The sequence below is a fragment of the Tupaia chinensis genome, unplaced genomic scaffold (assembly GCF_000334495.1).
Source record: "Tupaia chinensis unplaced genomic scaffold, TupChi_1.0 Scaffold148557_1, whole genome shotgun sequence".
NCBI classification, from domain to species: Eukaryota; Metazoa; Chordata; class Mammalia; order Scandentia; family Tupaiidae; genus Tupaia; species Tupaia belangeri.
Genome location: NW_006208406.1, coordinates 1,662,734 through 1,680,741, shown reverse-complemented (window position 1 = coordinate 1,680,741; position 18,008 = coordinate 1,662,734). Strand labels below are relative to the sequence as shown.

The window sequence follows — 18,008 nt, the reverse complement described above, 5'->3', positions numbered from 1 at the left end:
AGTGGAATGGAGAAATAAAGGAAAAGGGATTGCAGCATGACTACACACCTTTGCCCGGGTGTGGTCTCACTTTCCCTCTCTCTGGCAAGCAAAAAGAAGAAACTTATCAGCATCTCTTTTTAGTCTTCACACAAATAGATGCCCACAATAGTAGTTAGTTTTGTTTCTTATGTATTTTTTTCTACCATGGTACTTCGTATTTCATGAACTAAGTAAACATTAGCTTCTTGTCTTTTCAGTTTTAATCAGTCAAGTATATTTAACTGATTTAATAACATATTCCAAAGGGAAAGATTACTATAGTTTTACAGGGTGCCATTAGTATTAATGTGAAGTATAGTATTACTTATGACTTATATACATAACAATTCTAACTATGATCCTCATCTTTGAAGCAGTACAGAGTGATTATCTTGCTTTGATCATTCGTATCAGTGCATTTATATTCTTCCTTGTTTGGATTGCCCTGATTTGCTTACTCTTATTTTCTAGCTGCTCCACGTCAAAGAATAGAGTTGACCTTTGATGAACATTATTATATAGAACCATCATTTGAATGTCGCTTTGATCACTTGGAAGTTCGAGACGGGCCATTCGGTTTCTCTCCTCTTATAGATCGTTACTGTGGCGTAAAAAGCCCTCCATTAATTAGATCAACAGGGAGATTCATGTGGATTAAGTTTAGTTCTGATGAAGAGCTTGAAGGACTGGGATTTCGGGCAAAATATTCCTTTATTCCAGGTAAAGAATAAGTTATCTTTTCATTGACTGGGTATCTGTGTCTGATTTTCAAATCTTACAGTTTAAGAAAGAGCTAATTTTGTCAATGTAACCAAATCAAACTTTAAAGATAGTAAGATCAAGAAATCAGTGCATTAACAAAAAAATTCCTTGAAATGAGAACCTTTGCATTTGAATTTTAAAGCATATCATAGATGGTGTCACTTTTATTCTTAGTTTTTGTTTTGTTTTGTTTTACAGCATACAGTCAAGATCAATAACATTAAAATAAATACACTAAATAATTAAACACGTTGTTTTGTTTTCATAATCCCCCCAGAAATTATTTTGGCTGGTTCTTCCTCATTGGACTAATTGAATTAACCACTTATTTTAATAAATACCTAGAAAATATTGAACAGTAGAAAGAGTACTATTCTGCTCAGAAGTAAAAGATCTGGGTTTGAGTACTCTCTCTCCTAATAGCTATAAGTCTATTAAGGCACAGAGTTGTGCTGGAGATTTGCCATTGGTAAAGGGGGAATACCTGCTACCATCACAAATTTGCTAACTGAAAATAACAGAAATTGGGGCCAGCAGGTGGTGTGGTGGTTAAGGCACTGGACACCCACATGGCCAACCACAGTTTGAGTCCTGGATCTAGCAGCTTTAAAATCACCCAGTGTGTGGGCACATACCCCAAATCCCAAGAGGAGAATGGAGAAGAAGGGATTGTGGTGTGGCCATCCCCCCCTAAGGGGGGGATTTCTCACTTTTTCTCTCACTGTCTCTTTCTGGTGAGCATGCATGCCCTATGGCAAAACCTTTAAAAAAATTAAAAAAAAAACAAACAGTTTTTCTTTTTGGGGTTCTAAAGGCAAATTATTATTATTAATTTTTTTATTAATTATCTCAATTAACTGAAATAGTTGCTTTATTGTCATAAAGGTACTGTTAGAGAATCTTAGACATGAATCAGATCTTCGCAAATAAGTATAGGCTGAAATGAAAAGTAGACATCAGAAACAAAATCTTACTTAAAAATAATGTTTTAAATTTTTTTGAGAATTAGCCACCTTTATTTATAAAAATGCTTACTTTAGAGAAAAGTAGTTATTTTTCCTCTGTTAGTTTTAGATACTAGGAGAACAGCTTTATGTGGCTTATCGTTAAAATATAGAAAGATTATAGAATGCTTAAGATTTCTAGACTTGACTGCCTTTCATTTGCATTTCCTTGTGCATCACAGTTTCTGCATACATTACATTTCATTTTATTGCTGATAGTATTATCAGAAGGGTTATGTAATTTCCCATTCTATAGACAAGGAAACTGAGTCAGAGATTAAGTGCTTCTCTTAGACCATAAGCATAATGACAAACCCAGGACTACCTTCCAGTTGTCTGGGTAACTTTCCTTTTTTTTTTGTCACTTTAGACTGTGCAGCAGTTTATTATTTATTCTGGCAGTTTAGTATATATAGGTCTTATCTATACTTTATTTTTAAGAGAAATTTTTTGCTATATGGCTTATACACTTCCCAGAGAGACAGAAAGTGAGAGATCACCCTCCTGCCCCCTTCACCACCACCCCCAGGAGGGATGGCCATACCTCAGTCCCTTCTCTCCATCCTACTCTCAGGATTTTGGGGTGCACATGCACATGTGCCTGGCATGATTTTCAAGTTGCCAGGACTCAAACCATGGTCAACTACAAGGGAATCTAGTGATATAACCATTAGGCCATCTGCTGGTCCCCCCAATCTGTACTTTTAAATAATTTTTTTAAGACACCTGTGTTTGTGATTTCTAAAAATATTTTTTATGAGGCCAGCAGGTGGTGTGGTGGTTAAGGCACTAGACTCTCACATGGCTGACCATGGTTCGAGTCCCAGATTTGATGGCTTGAAAATTATACTGCGAACATGTGTGTGCCCAAGATCCCAGGAGGAGAATGAAGGAGAAGGGACTGTGGCATGGCCATCCCCCTGGGGATAATTTCTCACTTTCCCTCTCTTTCTCTCTCTTCCTCCCACCACAGTGAGCATACACACTCTATGGCAAAAACCTTAATAAGAAAAAAAGTATTTTGTGTTTAAGTGTATTGATGAGTGGCATTAAGTACATTCACGGTGTTATGCAACGATCGTAATTCTTCATTTAAGCTAAACTTAAAAAAACAGATTTTAATGTAATTCCCCCCAAGTTTTATTCTTTTTAATACTGAATATTATTCCATTGTATTTCATATACTACATTTTGTTTATCCATTCTTCCATCAGTAAGCTAGCTACTACTTTTGACAATTGATGTGAATTTTCAAGTACAATAAATAATTCACTGAAGCGATCAAAAGTATAAACAGTGTCATTAAATAAACGTTGATCCTATAAGTGAGCTCACTAGTCTACACCAGTGAAAACTGCTCTTAACTTGCTCTTAAAGGGATCATTGGATGTAATTTAAGACATTAAGCCTTAAAGTAGCTATCTCAGTGTGAATGACTTTTCTTCTTTTTTCTGTTGCAGATCCAGACTTTACTTACCTAGGAGGTATTTTAAATCCCATCCCAGGTTTAGTATATTACCTCTTTTTCCTTATGGTATTTTTGGTCAATCTTATTTTCCTTTGAACATCATTCATTTATTCTTTCTAGATTGCCAGTTTGAGCTCTCAGGAGCTGATGGAATAGTACGTTCTAGTCAGGTAGAACAAGAAGAAAAAACGAAACCAGGCCAAGCAGTTGATTGCATATGGACAATTAAAGCTACTCCGAAAGCTAAGGTATTATTATGTGTTGAGTCACCTCAGAGGAGGACGTAATAAGACATGATTCATGTAATGTGTTATTTTGAACCATGCAAATATTTATCGATTATGTAAACTGATATTAAAACTTTCTTAAAAATAATTTTATTTCAGTCACTTTACTGAGCACAGTAAGTGCTAAGATCCCAGTTAAATAAACTAAAATATAAATTTTAGGAATATCACATATATATTAGGTTTTTTTTTTTTTTTTTTAATTTGCCAGAGAGCACTTGTACTCACCAGAAAGGGAGAAGAGAGAGAAGAAGCACTCCCCATGGAGAATGGTCACACTACAATCCCTTCTCCATTTCTCCCTCCTTTAGGGATTTTGGGCAAGTTCATGGGCACACATAGCATGTGTTTCAAGCTACTCGATCTAGGACTTAGACTGGGTAGTCGGCCATGTGGGATCCAGCTCCCTCAACCACCAGGCCATGGGCTGGCCCTATATTATGACTCTTTTTTTTTTTTTAATTATTTATTGAACTTTATTTATTCATTTATTTTTAATTTGACCAGAGAGATACACACAGACAGAAAGTGAGAGAGAAGATGAGAAAGCAAGCCGCCAGGTCCAGGACTTGAACCGTGGTCAGCCATGTGGGAGCATCCAGTGCCTTAACCACCACACCACCCACTGGTCTCATGACTCTTAATTTTAAGATTAAGGGACACATCTGCTGACACTGTCAGTATTAGATTTTTATGCAGAGCTGGAAGCCACATGACTGACTGCAAATTCAGATCTCCAGATTGACTTGAAAACATGCCAGGTACATGCCTGTATGCACCAGATGCTGATGAGCCAGAGGGCCAGGAAAGGGCCAAAAGAAACCTTTTGAGTGTGCTTCCCTCTATCTCTTTCTCTTTCTTGCATGCAATCTCCAACGTGGTCTCTGTCATGGATAAAATAAACAAACTTAAAATATATTAAGGAGAGAAGCCCTGTAGCGTAGTGATTAAAGGCTGACCATGGTTCAAATCCAGGCCTTGGCATGAAAAAGACACCAGAAGCCGGTATATGTATTTACACATGCTCATAGAAACGCAGTATATAGATATAAATAACAGATACAGTGTGTGTGAAAGAGGAGGGTCTGAGGAAGGACATTGGGGGAGGGACAGGGAGGCAAAGCGTTAATGGCACAAAGAGGTGTGGTATTATCTGCTGAAGATATTTCGTAGTTTTATCAACAGTACTAGGGAGAAATGTTCACCTGTTGAAATATCCATTTTGTAAGACAAATAATAATGTGATTGAATGTATGGAAGAAAATGAAATGAAAAATAAAAAATAAAAGGAAAAAAATTTTCTCAAAAATATTTTTTAAAATAATCCCAAGAGGATGAAGAAATAGAAGAGAAGGGATTGTAGTGTGACTTACTCTCTCCTCCTCTCTCTGTCTCTGTCTGGCAAGTACACATTTCCCTTGGCAATTAAAAAATATGTATATATGTATGTATTGAGGTGTTTTTGTTTTTGGAGAGGTTTTTGCTATAGGGCACATGTGCTCACCAGAAAGAGAGAGACAGAGAGACAGAAAGTGAGAAATCATCCCCAAGGGGGAATGGCCATGCCACAATCTCTTCTTCAGTCTCCTCTTGGGATCTTGAGCGTGCACGCACATACACACCTGGCATGAGTTTAAGCCACCCGGTCTGGGACTCGAACCACCATCGGCTACATGGGAGTCTAGTGACATAGCCATTATGCCAAGTACTGGTCCCTGTATTGAGGTTCTTAAAACCTGTGTATTAACTGACAAGTGATTGATTGATATCATCATATTGATCAATCTGATCATAGATTCATAAAAACTTTTTGTAAAAGAAAATAAGCTGCAAGAGGTTAAAACATCTTTTCAAAGAATATAGCAATGTAAAAGTCGAAACACAAAGATGTTGAATTTTAGTTCTGTGATCTTGCCGTGCTGTCCATTGCTAATCATATAGGACTTTTATTGGCAAGAATTCCAGGAAAGAATATTTTTAAATAATTTATAGACTGAGATTGATTGTTTTAAATGTATGCCTCTAGGATTATAAACAGTTGAAATTATATTTAATCTGGGGCCTGCTCCATGGAGTAGGGTTGAAGCACTATTTGGGAAAAGCTGGATCCCACTTGGTGACCATGGTTCAAGTCCCAGGTATAGTCAGTCTAGAACACACCAGGCCCTCATGCGAGTACCTCAGATCTGTCTGCTGGAGGTCTGGTGGAGGGGATCACAGCATGTCTAAACCCTGTAGAGAGTGTTCCTCTTTCTTTTTTTTCTCTCTTAGTGTGCACACACTTCATCATGAAAGAGGAAAAAATTATATTTAATTTTTAATTTCCCATAATTTCCATATGTATATACAAAGAAAGAAGAGAGGAGTGAAGAGAAACATACCACGAAGGAATCATGAAAATAACATTTACACTTGTGGTAATATGATAGATTAGCTAACCTGAAAACACACCTGATGAAAAATACCTGTAAACATTGGGAAACTATGACAGTTATCCCTTTTAAAGCATAAGCTCCAAAAATAGAGGTAATTCTTCTGGACTAGAAATAATAAGAGATAATTATAAACTAGAGCAATAAACTTAACTTGATGTCGCAAATGTCTGTGGCTGATTTATGCCAGGAGCTTCGTTTTAATTCCAATACTGAGACCTAGGGTTCATGTGGAACTTTCTCACATAATGCTGGAACCCTCAAATGGAGATGACAGAAAAGTAGATTAGTAAAAAAAATTTTCTACTAGCTTATAGTAATGACATAGATACTTGTTTTCCTGAACTTGGTCTCAGGATGGAGTCACCCCTGAGACTTTATACATTGAAACCTGCTTATATTAGGTTTTGAAGCATGTATTTATGTTCCCTTCTCAGTCCATAACCACTAAACCCCAAATTAACAAAATGGTCCTGGGCTTATAAAACCTTTGAGGCACTCAACAAAAATATATCCAAAATAACCAAGGATGTGGGTCAGACTGTGGCATGGTGGGTAAAGTACCTGAATCCCATATGGTTAATAGCATGATTCAAGTCCCAGACCTAAGCTTGAAAATCCTGGGTGCATGAGCATAGATACCCAAAATTCCAAGAGGAGAATAGAGGAGAAGTAATTGTGGTGTGGCCATTGCCCCTAGATGGGTGCTTTCTCATTCCCTCCCCACCCCCAATGAGCCCAGGTGCCCTCTGGCAAATTTATAAATAAATAAATAAATTACCTAAGAGGCTATAGGGTTGCCATTGACAAAGCACTACTGCAGAGAAGCTCACAACCGCAGGTTAGAAGACACCTGTGTCCACAACCCACTATGAGTAAGAGTTAACAAATGTAACAGACAGGAAAAAGTTTCTTAGAGCCCCAAGAGCTTAAGTGTTTTCAGTATCCTGTAAGAAGGAAACAAAAAAATGAAAAAGAAAGATAATAAGGTACATTTTAAAAATAATCAAGTAGAATTTTTTTTGAGAGAGAGATTTTTGCAATAGGGTACATGTGCTCACCAAAGAGACAGAAAGCAAGAAATCAACCCCTAGGGATGATGGCCACGCTGCAATGTTTTCTCCTCCATTCTCCTCTCTGGATCTCGGGCACGCACACACATGCTATCAGCTGGTCCCCCAAAAATAATCAAGTACAACTTCTACAACTAAAACATATGGTTATTAAAAGGTAGATTGAGGAACCAGCAGGTGGCGTAATGGTTACATCACTGGACTCCCATGTAGTTGACCGCGGTTTGAATCCTGGACCCCGTGGCTTAAAACTCACACCAGGAGCATGTGCACATGTCCAGGATCCTGGGAGGAGAAGGAATTGCAGTGGGGCCATCCCCCTTTGGGGTTGATTCTTTGCTTTCTGTCTCTCTAGTGAGCACATGCCCTCCAATAGCAAAAATCTCTCTAGAAAAGAAAAAAGGTAGATCAGAGAAAATTACCCAGAATGTAGTGCTGGGGAACAGTTTATTTATAAAAACATGTTCAAGAACTCATGAAAGTGACTTCCAATAGAAAAAAAATTGTTTGAGTGACACTTACTTGTATCAGACCACACAGACAAGATTTTTAGAACAACTAAAGAGAAAAAAAGAGATTGATTAGAAATGATGCTGTTAAGATTGATTAGATGGTATACCAGTTAAGTCCCCAGACTCCTACATGGCCAACTGTGGTTCGTATCCTGAACCCAGTGGCTTCAAACTCATGCCTGTGAGTTTACACGTGTGTGCGTGCCCAAGATCCTGGGAGGACAACATTGGAGAAGGGATTGCCACATGGCCATCCCCTCTGGGGGATGATTTCTCACTTTCTGTCTCTTTGTTTCTCTGGTGAGCACATGTGCCCTATAGCAAAAATTTTCTCCCACTCCCCAGAAAAAGAAAAGAAACAAGCTTGACCTTAGAATCATTATTGGCAAAATAAATGCCTAAAGACAACAGAATAATGACTTAAAGATGTTTGAGACAAAAATAAATTGTAATCTATGTTTCCATATCTGACTAAATTCACTTTGAGAATGAGAGCAAAATTAAGGTATTTCTGGGAAAAAAATAAGTGAACCAGATGATATAATTCAAATGCATTTTTTAAAAGATTGTTTTTTATTCAACTTTATTATTATTATTATTTAATTTGACCCAGAGAAAGAGAGAGGGAAAATGAGAATACTAACTGCTAGATCTGGGACTCGAACCATGGTTAGCCATGTGGGAATCCACCACCCTCAACCATCATGCCACCTGCCAGCCTTGATACAGTTAAAATTCACATACATCTCTTGTTTAAAAGGTAATTACGGGAACATTTGAAAAATTCAGAAATAGGAAAGAAATATCTGGCAAATATCAAAAGAGAGTTGTTGTAACTATTAATATAGAAATGAAAAATGTCACTAATCCACAAGAAAGAGATCATCATTTAAAATTGTATGTATTAATACAGCTTCAAAATATACAAAACATAAATTATAATTACTAAGCAAAATTGACATCCACAATCATAGTAGCTAATTTTGGTCACATCTCACTAATTGATTAAACTGCAAAAAAAAAAAAAAAAAAAGGAGTAAGGCTTATTAAAACAACACAGTATGCCTAATGGACATTGCTCTCAATATCCAGAGAACATACATTTTGTTACAAGCATGTGTGACCCATTTATCAAACTGGTCTTCTAGGCCAACAGAGGGCATCTGAACACAGACCAGTGCTCAGTATCACGCAAAGTGCACATTCACATAATAGACCTAAAGTAGAAATCCACAACCCAAGGATGACTGTGTTTGGAAATTTACTAATGTACAGATCGGTAATACAGAGGCCGCAGAAGAAATTGGGTTGGAAATTTGGATATATTTAAAATTCAAGGATTGCTGGTGGCATGGTGGTTGGGGATCTGGACTCCCACATGGCCAACTGTGGCTGGAGTTCTGGACCTGGTGGCTTGCTTTCTCACTTTTCTCTCTTAATCTCTCTGGCCAAATTTTAAAATAATGATAATAAATAATTCTTTTTTAAAATTCCATAATAATGGTAATGCCACATGTCAAAAACAATGTGGGATGCAGCTAAAAAGTACTTTTTGAAAATTTATAACCATAAATGTTCCTTCGGAAGTAAAAAAAAAAGGTTGAAATTTATTGAGCTAAGTTTAACTTCAAAAGTTTAAAAGAACTGCAAGTCCAAAGAAAGTAAAAAGCAGAAAATAAATGAAATTTAAAACAAAGATACAAAATAAGAAATCAATGAAACCAAAAGCTGCCTTTTTGTAAAGGGTAACAACAAGCAAACCTCAGGCAAGACTGATACAGAAAAAGACACAAATAATATTAGAAATGGAAAGGTCATAAATTTGACCACAGCAAAGACTGAAAACTATTATAAGACAAACCAACCATGAAGTATACTTCCTGAACTAAAGAGAAAAAAAAAACCCTAAGCATCCATTCAATAAATAAGTGACAAAGGGGGAAAGAAAAGCAGAATCTATAGATTAAGAGGGATGGGAGTCAAATGAATTTACAGATTAAAATAAAGTGTAAGTGTGGGGGGACTGCTGATATTTAGAAACATCAAGGGGACCAGCAGATGCCATAATAGTTACATTGCTCCCACGTAGTTGACTGTAGTTAGAGTCCCAGACCCAGCGACTTAAAATTCATGCTGGGTGCATGCACGTGCATGTGTGTGCATGCCCAAGATCCCAAGAGGAGAATGGAGGAGAAGGGACCACAGCATGGCCATCCCCTGGGTTCTTTCTGTCTCTCTGGTGAGTGCACATGCTCTATAGAAAAATTCTCAAAAAAAGAAAACTAATTAGCAATTTGAACAATTAGAAGTTGATATTTAATATTAAGCTATGCATTTGTTTGATTTAATAATGATGAAGGGACAGTTTTAAGTGGTTTATAGTGACCCAGTTGGAACTATTTAGCAATGAAATTATTTTAATGTCTATGATTTGCCTCTGGTATGTGAAAGGCAGAGGTGAGGAAGTATGGAAGAATATAGATAAAAAAAAACGTTGGGAACCAGCAGTTAGCATAATGGCGATGTCGCTGGACTCCCACATAGTCGACCGCGGTTCGCGTCCTGGACCCGGTGGCTTAAAACTCACGCCAGGCGCATGTGCATGCATGCCCAAGGTCCTGAGAGGAGAATGGAGGAGAAGGGATTGCGGCGTGACCATCCCCTCTGGGAGGTGATTTCTTGCTTTCTGTCTCTATGTTTCTCTCTGTCTGTCTGGAGAGCGCATGCGCCCTATAGTGAAAACCTCTCCCCCCCCCCCAAAAAAAAAAAGTTAGCCAAGTTACTTTTATCACAGTTTATCAGCTTGTTGAAGTTGGGAGAAGGGTACATGGGTATATAGTATATTATGTCTGCTTTTGCGTGTCTGAAATTTACTAGAATAAAAGTGTTTTAGGGGCCGGCAGGTGGCATGGTGGTTAAGGGCACTGGACTCCCACATGTTCAACCATGGTTCGAGTCCCGTACCTTGTGGCTTGTTTTCTCACTTTCTCACTCTCTCACTCTGTCCCTCTCTGGTCAGATAAAATAAATTGAGAAAGTTAAATAAAGTAATTCTTAAAAAAAAAAAATAAGTGTTATAGACTTATGGGAGAATATTATGAATAATTTTTTGTTAATAAATTTGTTAATTGTGTAAGTGGTGATGTCTGAGGAATATGGAGGGAACCCTAGGGGTTTTTTTCTATCTCCTCTTAGTTAGTTGGAACTCACAACACTAGGAGGCTGAAATCTTGAGGAAAACTTGTCCTTGGAGCCAGAGGAACTGGGAAAGTAGACCATGTTGTCCTCTAGAGAATGTGAAGGAAGCTTTGCAGAAGATCGAGCTAGAGAAGGGAAAGCACTAATTCTGGTTTATGTTCTGAGCTATATATCCATGAAAAAAAAAAAATACATACATAAGGTTTGAGAAACAAACTACAGTATAAACTATCATTCAAGTTCCTAAGTGAACCATGCTCTGCTAAGCCTGTACAGCACAGTAGTGGTTTTTAAAACTGAACCAGCTTCAGAACCAGCACATACACACAAGGTAAGACAGAATGTGCAGTCCAAACCTGACTGGGCTGATTACCTGGTAAAACAAATGACAAAACCCCAAATCCTCTACAGATTTTTAATAATATCCAGTGTCTCACAATATAATAATCAGGATGTCCAGAATACAATAAAAAATTTAAAAAAAAACAAACAGGAAGAGACCAGCCAATGGCATAATAGTTATGTTGCTGGACTCATATATTGTTGACAATGGTTCAAGTCCCGGACCTGGCAGCTTAAAGCACATGCTGGGGGGACAGCTGGTGCACGGTGGTTAAAGGTGTTGAATTCCCACATGGCTGAGACCGCAGTTCGAGTCCCAGACTTGGTGACTTGATTTCTCATTTTCTCTCTTTCACTTTGTCCCTCTCTGGTCAAATTAAAATAAGTAAATAAAGTTAAATAAAATCATTCTTTAAAAAAAAGAAACACGCCGGGTACATGTGTATGTGTGCTCAAGATCCCAAGAGGAGAATGGAGGAGAAGGAATTGTGGTTTGGGCACACCAGCCAGGGGGAGGGGTGATTTCTCACCTTCTGTCTCCAGCAAGTGCACATGCCCTATAACAAAAATCTCTTTTATTTAAAAAAAAAAAATCTTATTAAATGAAGAAATGAAAGGTAACCCTTCAACCCCAGTCCTAGCAAGACCTAAATATTAGAATTATCTAAAAACTTCAAAGCAGGACCAGCAGTTGGCATCGTGGTTAAGACGCTGGACACTCCCACAAGGCTGACCACGGTTCAAGTCCCAGACTTGCTTTCTCACCCTCTCAGTTCGAGTCCCAGACTTGGTGACTTGATTTCTCATTTTCTCTCTTTCACTTTGTCCCTCTCTGGTCAAATTAAAATAAGTAAATAAAGTTAAATAAAATCATTCTTTAAAAAAAAGAAACACGCCGGGTACATGTGTATGTGTGCTCAAGATCCCAAGAGGAGAATGGAGGAGAAGGAATTGTGGTTTGGGCACACCAGCCAGGGGGAGGGGTGATTTCTCACCTTCTGTCTCCAGCAAGTGCACATGCCCTATAACAAAAATCTCTTTTATTTAAAAAAAAAAAATCTTATTAAATGAAGAAATGAAAGGTAACCCTTCAACCCCAGTCCTAGCAAGACCTAAATATTAGAATTATCTAAAAACTTCAAAGCAGGACCAGCAGTTGGCATCGTGGTTAAGACGCTGGACACTCCCACAAGGCTGACCACGGTTCAAGTCCCAGACTTGCTTTCTCACCCTCTCTCTCTCTCTCTGTCTCTCTGTGTGTCTCTCTTTCTGGTCAAATTAAAAATAAGTTGATGAATAAATAAAGTTATATAATACAAAAAATAGCTAAAAAAAAAAACACCTTCAAAGCAACAATATAACCAAGTGTTTTACTTCCATGAAGTAAACACTTCAAAAAACGGTGAAAAGCTGGTAATCAGCAGGGAAATAGAAACTAAAAAAAAGAACCAAGTGAAAAATTTAATACTTTAAATGGAAAAATAAAACATCTGAAGTTTTTAAAAAATTTATTGTATGAGCTCAATAGGAGAATGAGAGGATAGAAAGTCTGAAGTTGAAGATGACTCAGTAGAAATCCAATCTGAAGGAAAAAGGAAAAAGAATGAAAATAATAAATTAATACAGCCTCAGAGACTTATGGAAAATTTTCAGAAGACTTAACATTTGTGTTACCTAAGTCCTCAAGAAGAGCAATCATTGATACAAAATAATTATTTAGGTAAATAATTGCTTAAAAGTCTCAAAGTTGGTGAAAGAGATAAATGTAAGGGTTTAAGCAGCTCAGCCAACACCAAACAGCATAAATAAATGCCTGCCGCACACATCACACTCAGATTACGTGAAAACAGAGGTTGAAGATCTTACAGTGTGCCACAGGAAAATGATTGATTTTGTCCAAGAAGCTATTTTTTTTTTTACTGTGGATTTCTCTTCAGAAATCATGGAAGCCAAAAATAGTGGATCAAATTCTTTTAAGTGCTAAGAGAAAAAATAGAACTATGAAGTCAGAATTCTATATATAGCAAAGCTTTTAGGAATGAGAACAAAATGAAGATAAGCTAAGAATTCATTGCCTATGGTCCTGCTGTAAGAGAAATCATAAGGGGGGCCAGCAGGTGGCATCGTGGTTAAGGCTCTGGACTCACACATGGCTGACCACGGTTTGAGTCCTGGACCTGGACGCGTCTTCTCTCACTTCTTTTTTCTCTCTCTCTCTCTCTCTCTCTCTCTCTCTCTCTCTCTCTCTCTCTCTGGTCAAATTGAAAACAATAGCAAATTAAATAGATAAATCATAAAGGAAGCTCTTTAGTTAAAAGAAATTACACCAAAAAAGAATTGTGGAATTTTATGAATGAAGGGAAATAAATGGTACTATCTTGGTAATTAAACAGAAAAATAAAATAGAACTAACATCTCTTCACCCCCAAATTGAATGACTTAGATGAAACGGAAAATGCCTTAGAAACCACACAACTGCCAAACATATCTAAGAAAAAGTATATAACCTACATCCTCCTATACTTATCCAGAAAATTGAATTAATCGTTCAAAACCTTGTAACAAAGAAAGCACCAGGTCTAGCAATTTCTCATTGAGAATTTGTGCCAAACGTTTAGGAATTATATAATGCCCCCCCTTTATTTTTTGCAATTTCTTCCAGGAAATAAAAAAGAAGACACACTAGTAAACTGATTATAAACTCATTTTATAAGGAAAGTATTACCCTGATACCATGAGACATAGAAATCATAAGGAAACTTTAAGAAAGTAGATGTTGGGACCAGCATATGGCATAATGGTTACATCTCTGGATTCCCACGTAATCGACTTCTGTTTGAGTCCCAGACCCAGAGGCTTGAAACTCATGCTGGGCGCATGTGCATGCATGTCCAAAATCCTGAGGGGAGAATGGGGAAGGGATTTCCACGAGGCCATCCCCCCTGGGGGTGATCTTTGGCTTTCTGTCTGTCTCCAGCAAGCACATGCACCCTACAGCAAAAAGCTCTTAAAAATTAAAAAAGAAAAGGGAAAAAGAAAATAGATGTCAAAATCCTAAACAAAATATTAGTAAATCTAATCCAGCAGCAAATAAAAAGTATAATATAAGAGGACTTCAAAAAGTTTATGGGAAAATGGGATTCAAGGATAAAAATATAAACTATTTCTCAGCCTAAGGTCCATCTTGTTCAAGAACCTTTTGTAAAAAATGATACCAGCTATTTACTCTGTCTCTAAGGCAGTAAGCGCCCTAGGACTTTAACCAGGTCATTGCAGTCTTTCTTACATTATTTTGTTGAGGATTTTGACATCTATTTTCTTTCTTTTTTTTTTTTTCTTAATGTTTAAGATATTTTTGCTGTAGGGTGCATGTGCTTGCTGGAGTCAGACAGAAAGCCAAAAATCGCCCCCATGCGGGATGGCCATGTAGCAATCCCTTCTCCATTCTCCCCTTGGGATAAATGAGTGCCCTTTAAAGATTTTTTTTTTTTTTAAAGATCAGGAAACAAACAGAAATTGGGAAGAGTCAAGTTAGGACTGTAAGATGAATGTCTAATAAGTTTCCATCAAATTTCTCAGAACATTATCCTTGCTTGGTAAGAGGATGTAGTGGTTGGGCCAGCAGGTGGCATGGAGGTTAAAGCACAAGATCTCACATGGCTGACTGCATAGTTCAACTTCAGACCCAGTAGCTTGGGAATCATGCCAGGCATATATGTGTGCATGCCTGGAATTCCAAGAGGAGACCAAAGAAGGGATTGTGACATGGCCATCCCCCTTAAGGGGTGATTTCTCTCTCTCTCTCTCTCTCTCTCCCCCTCTACCCCCGCCCACACACACACACACATCCTTTAACAATGAAAAAGAAAGCATTGGAGTGAAGGACTGGTTAAGCTTTCCCAGTGTTTTTCTGCTAAAGTTTCAGCAGATTTTCTCCAAAGCATGTGCTTGCTGGAGTCAGACAGAAAGCCAAAAATCGCCCCCATGCGGGATGGCCATGTAGCAATCCCTTCTCCATTCTCCCCTTGGGATAAATGAGTGCCCTTTAAAGATTTTTTTTTTTTTTAAAGATCAGGAAACAAACAGAAATTGGGAAGAGTCAAGTTAGGACTGTAAGATGAATGTCTAATAAGTTTCCATCAAATTTCTCAGAACATTATCCTTGCTTGGTAAGAGGATGTAGTGGTTGGGCCAGCAGGTGGCATGGAGGTTAAAGCACAAGATCTCACATGGCTGACTGCATAGTTCAACTTCAGACCCAGTAGCTTGGGAATCATGCCAGGCATATATGTGTGCATGCCTGGAATTCCAAGAGGAGACCAAAGAAGGGATTGTGACATGGCCATCCCCCTTAAGGGGTGATTTCTCTCTCTCTCTCTCTCTCTCTCCCCCTCTACCCCCGCCCACACACACACACACATCCTTTAACAATGAAAAAGAAAGCATTGGAGTGAAGGACTGGTTAAGCTTTCCCAGTGTTTTTCTGCTAAAGTTTCAGCAGATTTTCTCCAAACCTTTTCATAATAAGCACATGTCAATTCTTTGGCCTTCTAGAAAATCAACAGGCAAAATGCCTTAACCATCCTAGAAAACTGTTGCCATGACCTTTGCTCTTAACTAGTCCTTTCAATTTGACTGGACTACTTCCTCTTCTTGTGGCTGTGATGGTTTGGATAATGGTTTCTCCACCAAAGGTTCATGTCTTAAATGTTTGGTACCCAGTGTAATGGTATTGGGAAGTGATGAGGCCTTTAAAAGACAGGGCCTCATGGGAGGGCACCATCCAATTGACTGGGAGAATAAGTGGGGCAAACACAAGGTGGAAAAGTCTGTTTCTGGTTCTCCTCCCTCTTCCTCTCCCTTTCTCTTGGCATTTGCCTACCTTTCTCTCTGCTTCTGTTAGCCCTGTTGTGATGTCAGCCCTATACCTTTGCACCTTCTACCCACCAGAATCATGAGCCCAATAAACCTCTATTCATTATAAATCACCCAGTCTTAGGTTATTTCTGTTTAGAAACACAGAGACTAAGACAGTAGCTATCACTTTGTGCCTGTCTTCAGTCAGGATCATACTGGTAAAGCCTTGTGGCATCTCCTGTTACAATTCTTCAAAGAAGGGACCAACAGTTAGCGTAATGGCTATGTCGCTGGACTCCTACAAAGTCGACCGCGGTTTGCATCCCAGACCCAGTGGCTTAAAACTCATGCCGGGCGCATGTGCGTGCATGCCTAAGATCCCGAGAGGAGAATGGAGGAGAAGGGATTGCAGCGTGACCATCCCCCCTGGGGGGGTGATTTCTCGTTTTCTGTCTCTGTCTGTCTGTCTGGCGAGCACACGAACCCCATAGCAAAAACCTCTCCATTTAAAAAAAAAAATTCCTCAAAGAAATGCTTCAGAATTTTGATTCCACTTGTTTTATATTTCCATCAAAAAAACTACTCTGTAATCTACAGCTGATCTGGGCAAAACAGTTTGGGCACAGAAAGTTTGCTCAGCTGCAGTCAGAATTGTGTACACTAGTCCATTGAGGTGTCTGTAGTGTTAGCTATTGTTTCTGCAGTTAATCTTCAAGCCTCTTCAGTTAGTGCACCAAGATTAATTTTTTTTTCCCTCACAAATTGATGTTGATGGTTTGCTGCTGGAGGCATATTCAACATTGTCTTGTCCTTTATTTATAAGATGCTGATTTTTAAAAATCCAGAGAGACAGAGAGCAAGAGACAGAGAGAGACAAAGTGGGAAAGCAAGCCAGCAGGTCTGGGATTCTAATTGCAGTCAGCCACATGAGAGTCCAGTGCCTTAACCATCATGCAACCTGCCAGCCCCAACCTTTTTATTTTTTTTTTAATTTGCCAGAGGGCATGCACATTTGCCAGAGACAGAACTAGAAAGCACTCCTCAAAGTGGTATGGTCATGCTGCATTCTTTTCTCCATTTCTCTGTTTTGTCAGGATTTGAGGCATGCATGCATGCATACCTGGCATGTTTTTGAAGCTACTGGTGCCAGGTTCAAACTATGCAGTCAGCCATATGGAATCTGGCTCCCTTAACCACTATCTCATAAACTAGCCCAATAAACTGCTAATTTTGGGGGGGTCCGTTATTCACATAAATTTTTCAAAAAGCTTCAGTGATTTTACTATTCTTCTACCCAAAAACCACCATAAATTTTATGTGGGAGAGGACATAAGGAAGCCTGTGCAAGGGTCCTTCCAGACCGATGGTCTTCTTGCTCTGATTTTAGCAGAATTCATGTTGTCCTGGTAGGGGCTCTTTTTAAACTGATATCTATTCTTAGGACCTCAAAGTAGGTTCTGTTCAGACATGTTATAACAAGTTAGTATGATTATTTTAGTACAAAAACAATTTGAAACCCATACATAGTTTTTTCATAATGCACATTTTCCATGAATTTTTAAAAGACCCTTACATAAGAATCACATGTGGTTCATCCCAGGAATGCTGGGGCTCCTTGGCATTGCTCACCATTGGGAGCCTCACTGTAATTCTACCCGTACTGAACCACGTACACCATTGTGATCAACAAACCATACCCTATAAACAGCTACCCAAGTGCTTCTTTGAGATGATGAGAACATGCCAGCCACCCCCAAGGCCCATGCTTGGAGTGACTAAAGAAACAATGAGCACCCCTATTGACAGGGAGGAGGGCCTTTCCACTGTGGACCCCAGTAAAAATGAGAACAAAGGTCAAACATAAATGTATAATTATTAAAATGTTTAAAAGAAAACATTTTAAAAACTGACCTTGGGTTTTACAGAGTTCTTAAATAAGACACTAAAGGAGTATCCATAAAAGAAAAGTTTAAAAATTTGACCCATGAAAATTCTAACTTTTCTCTGTAAAACACTGGTGAGTAAAAAAAAAAGTTGTGGACTAGGCAAGAA

General features: G+C 38.4%; 1 protein-coding gene across 1 annotated transcript in view; it reads left to right on the top strand.

The window, feature by feature from the left end:
- Positions 1–18,008, top strand: part of NETO2 (neuropilin and tolloid like 2) — a 79,836-nt gene that overhangs the window by 22,427 nt on the left and 39,401 nt on the right. Inside the window, exons 4-6 of the mRNA XM_014585003.2 lie at positions 493–741; positions 3,248–3,271; positions 3,376–3,503. Coding sequence (XP_014440489.1) covers positions 493–741; positions 3,248–3,271; positions 3,376–3,503 — 401 coding nt within the window. The remainder of the gene's footprint in view (positions 1–492; positions 742–3,247; positions 3,272–3,375; positions 3,504–18,008) is intronic.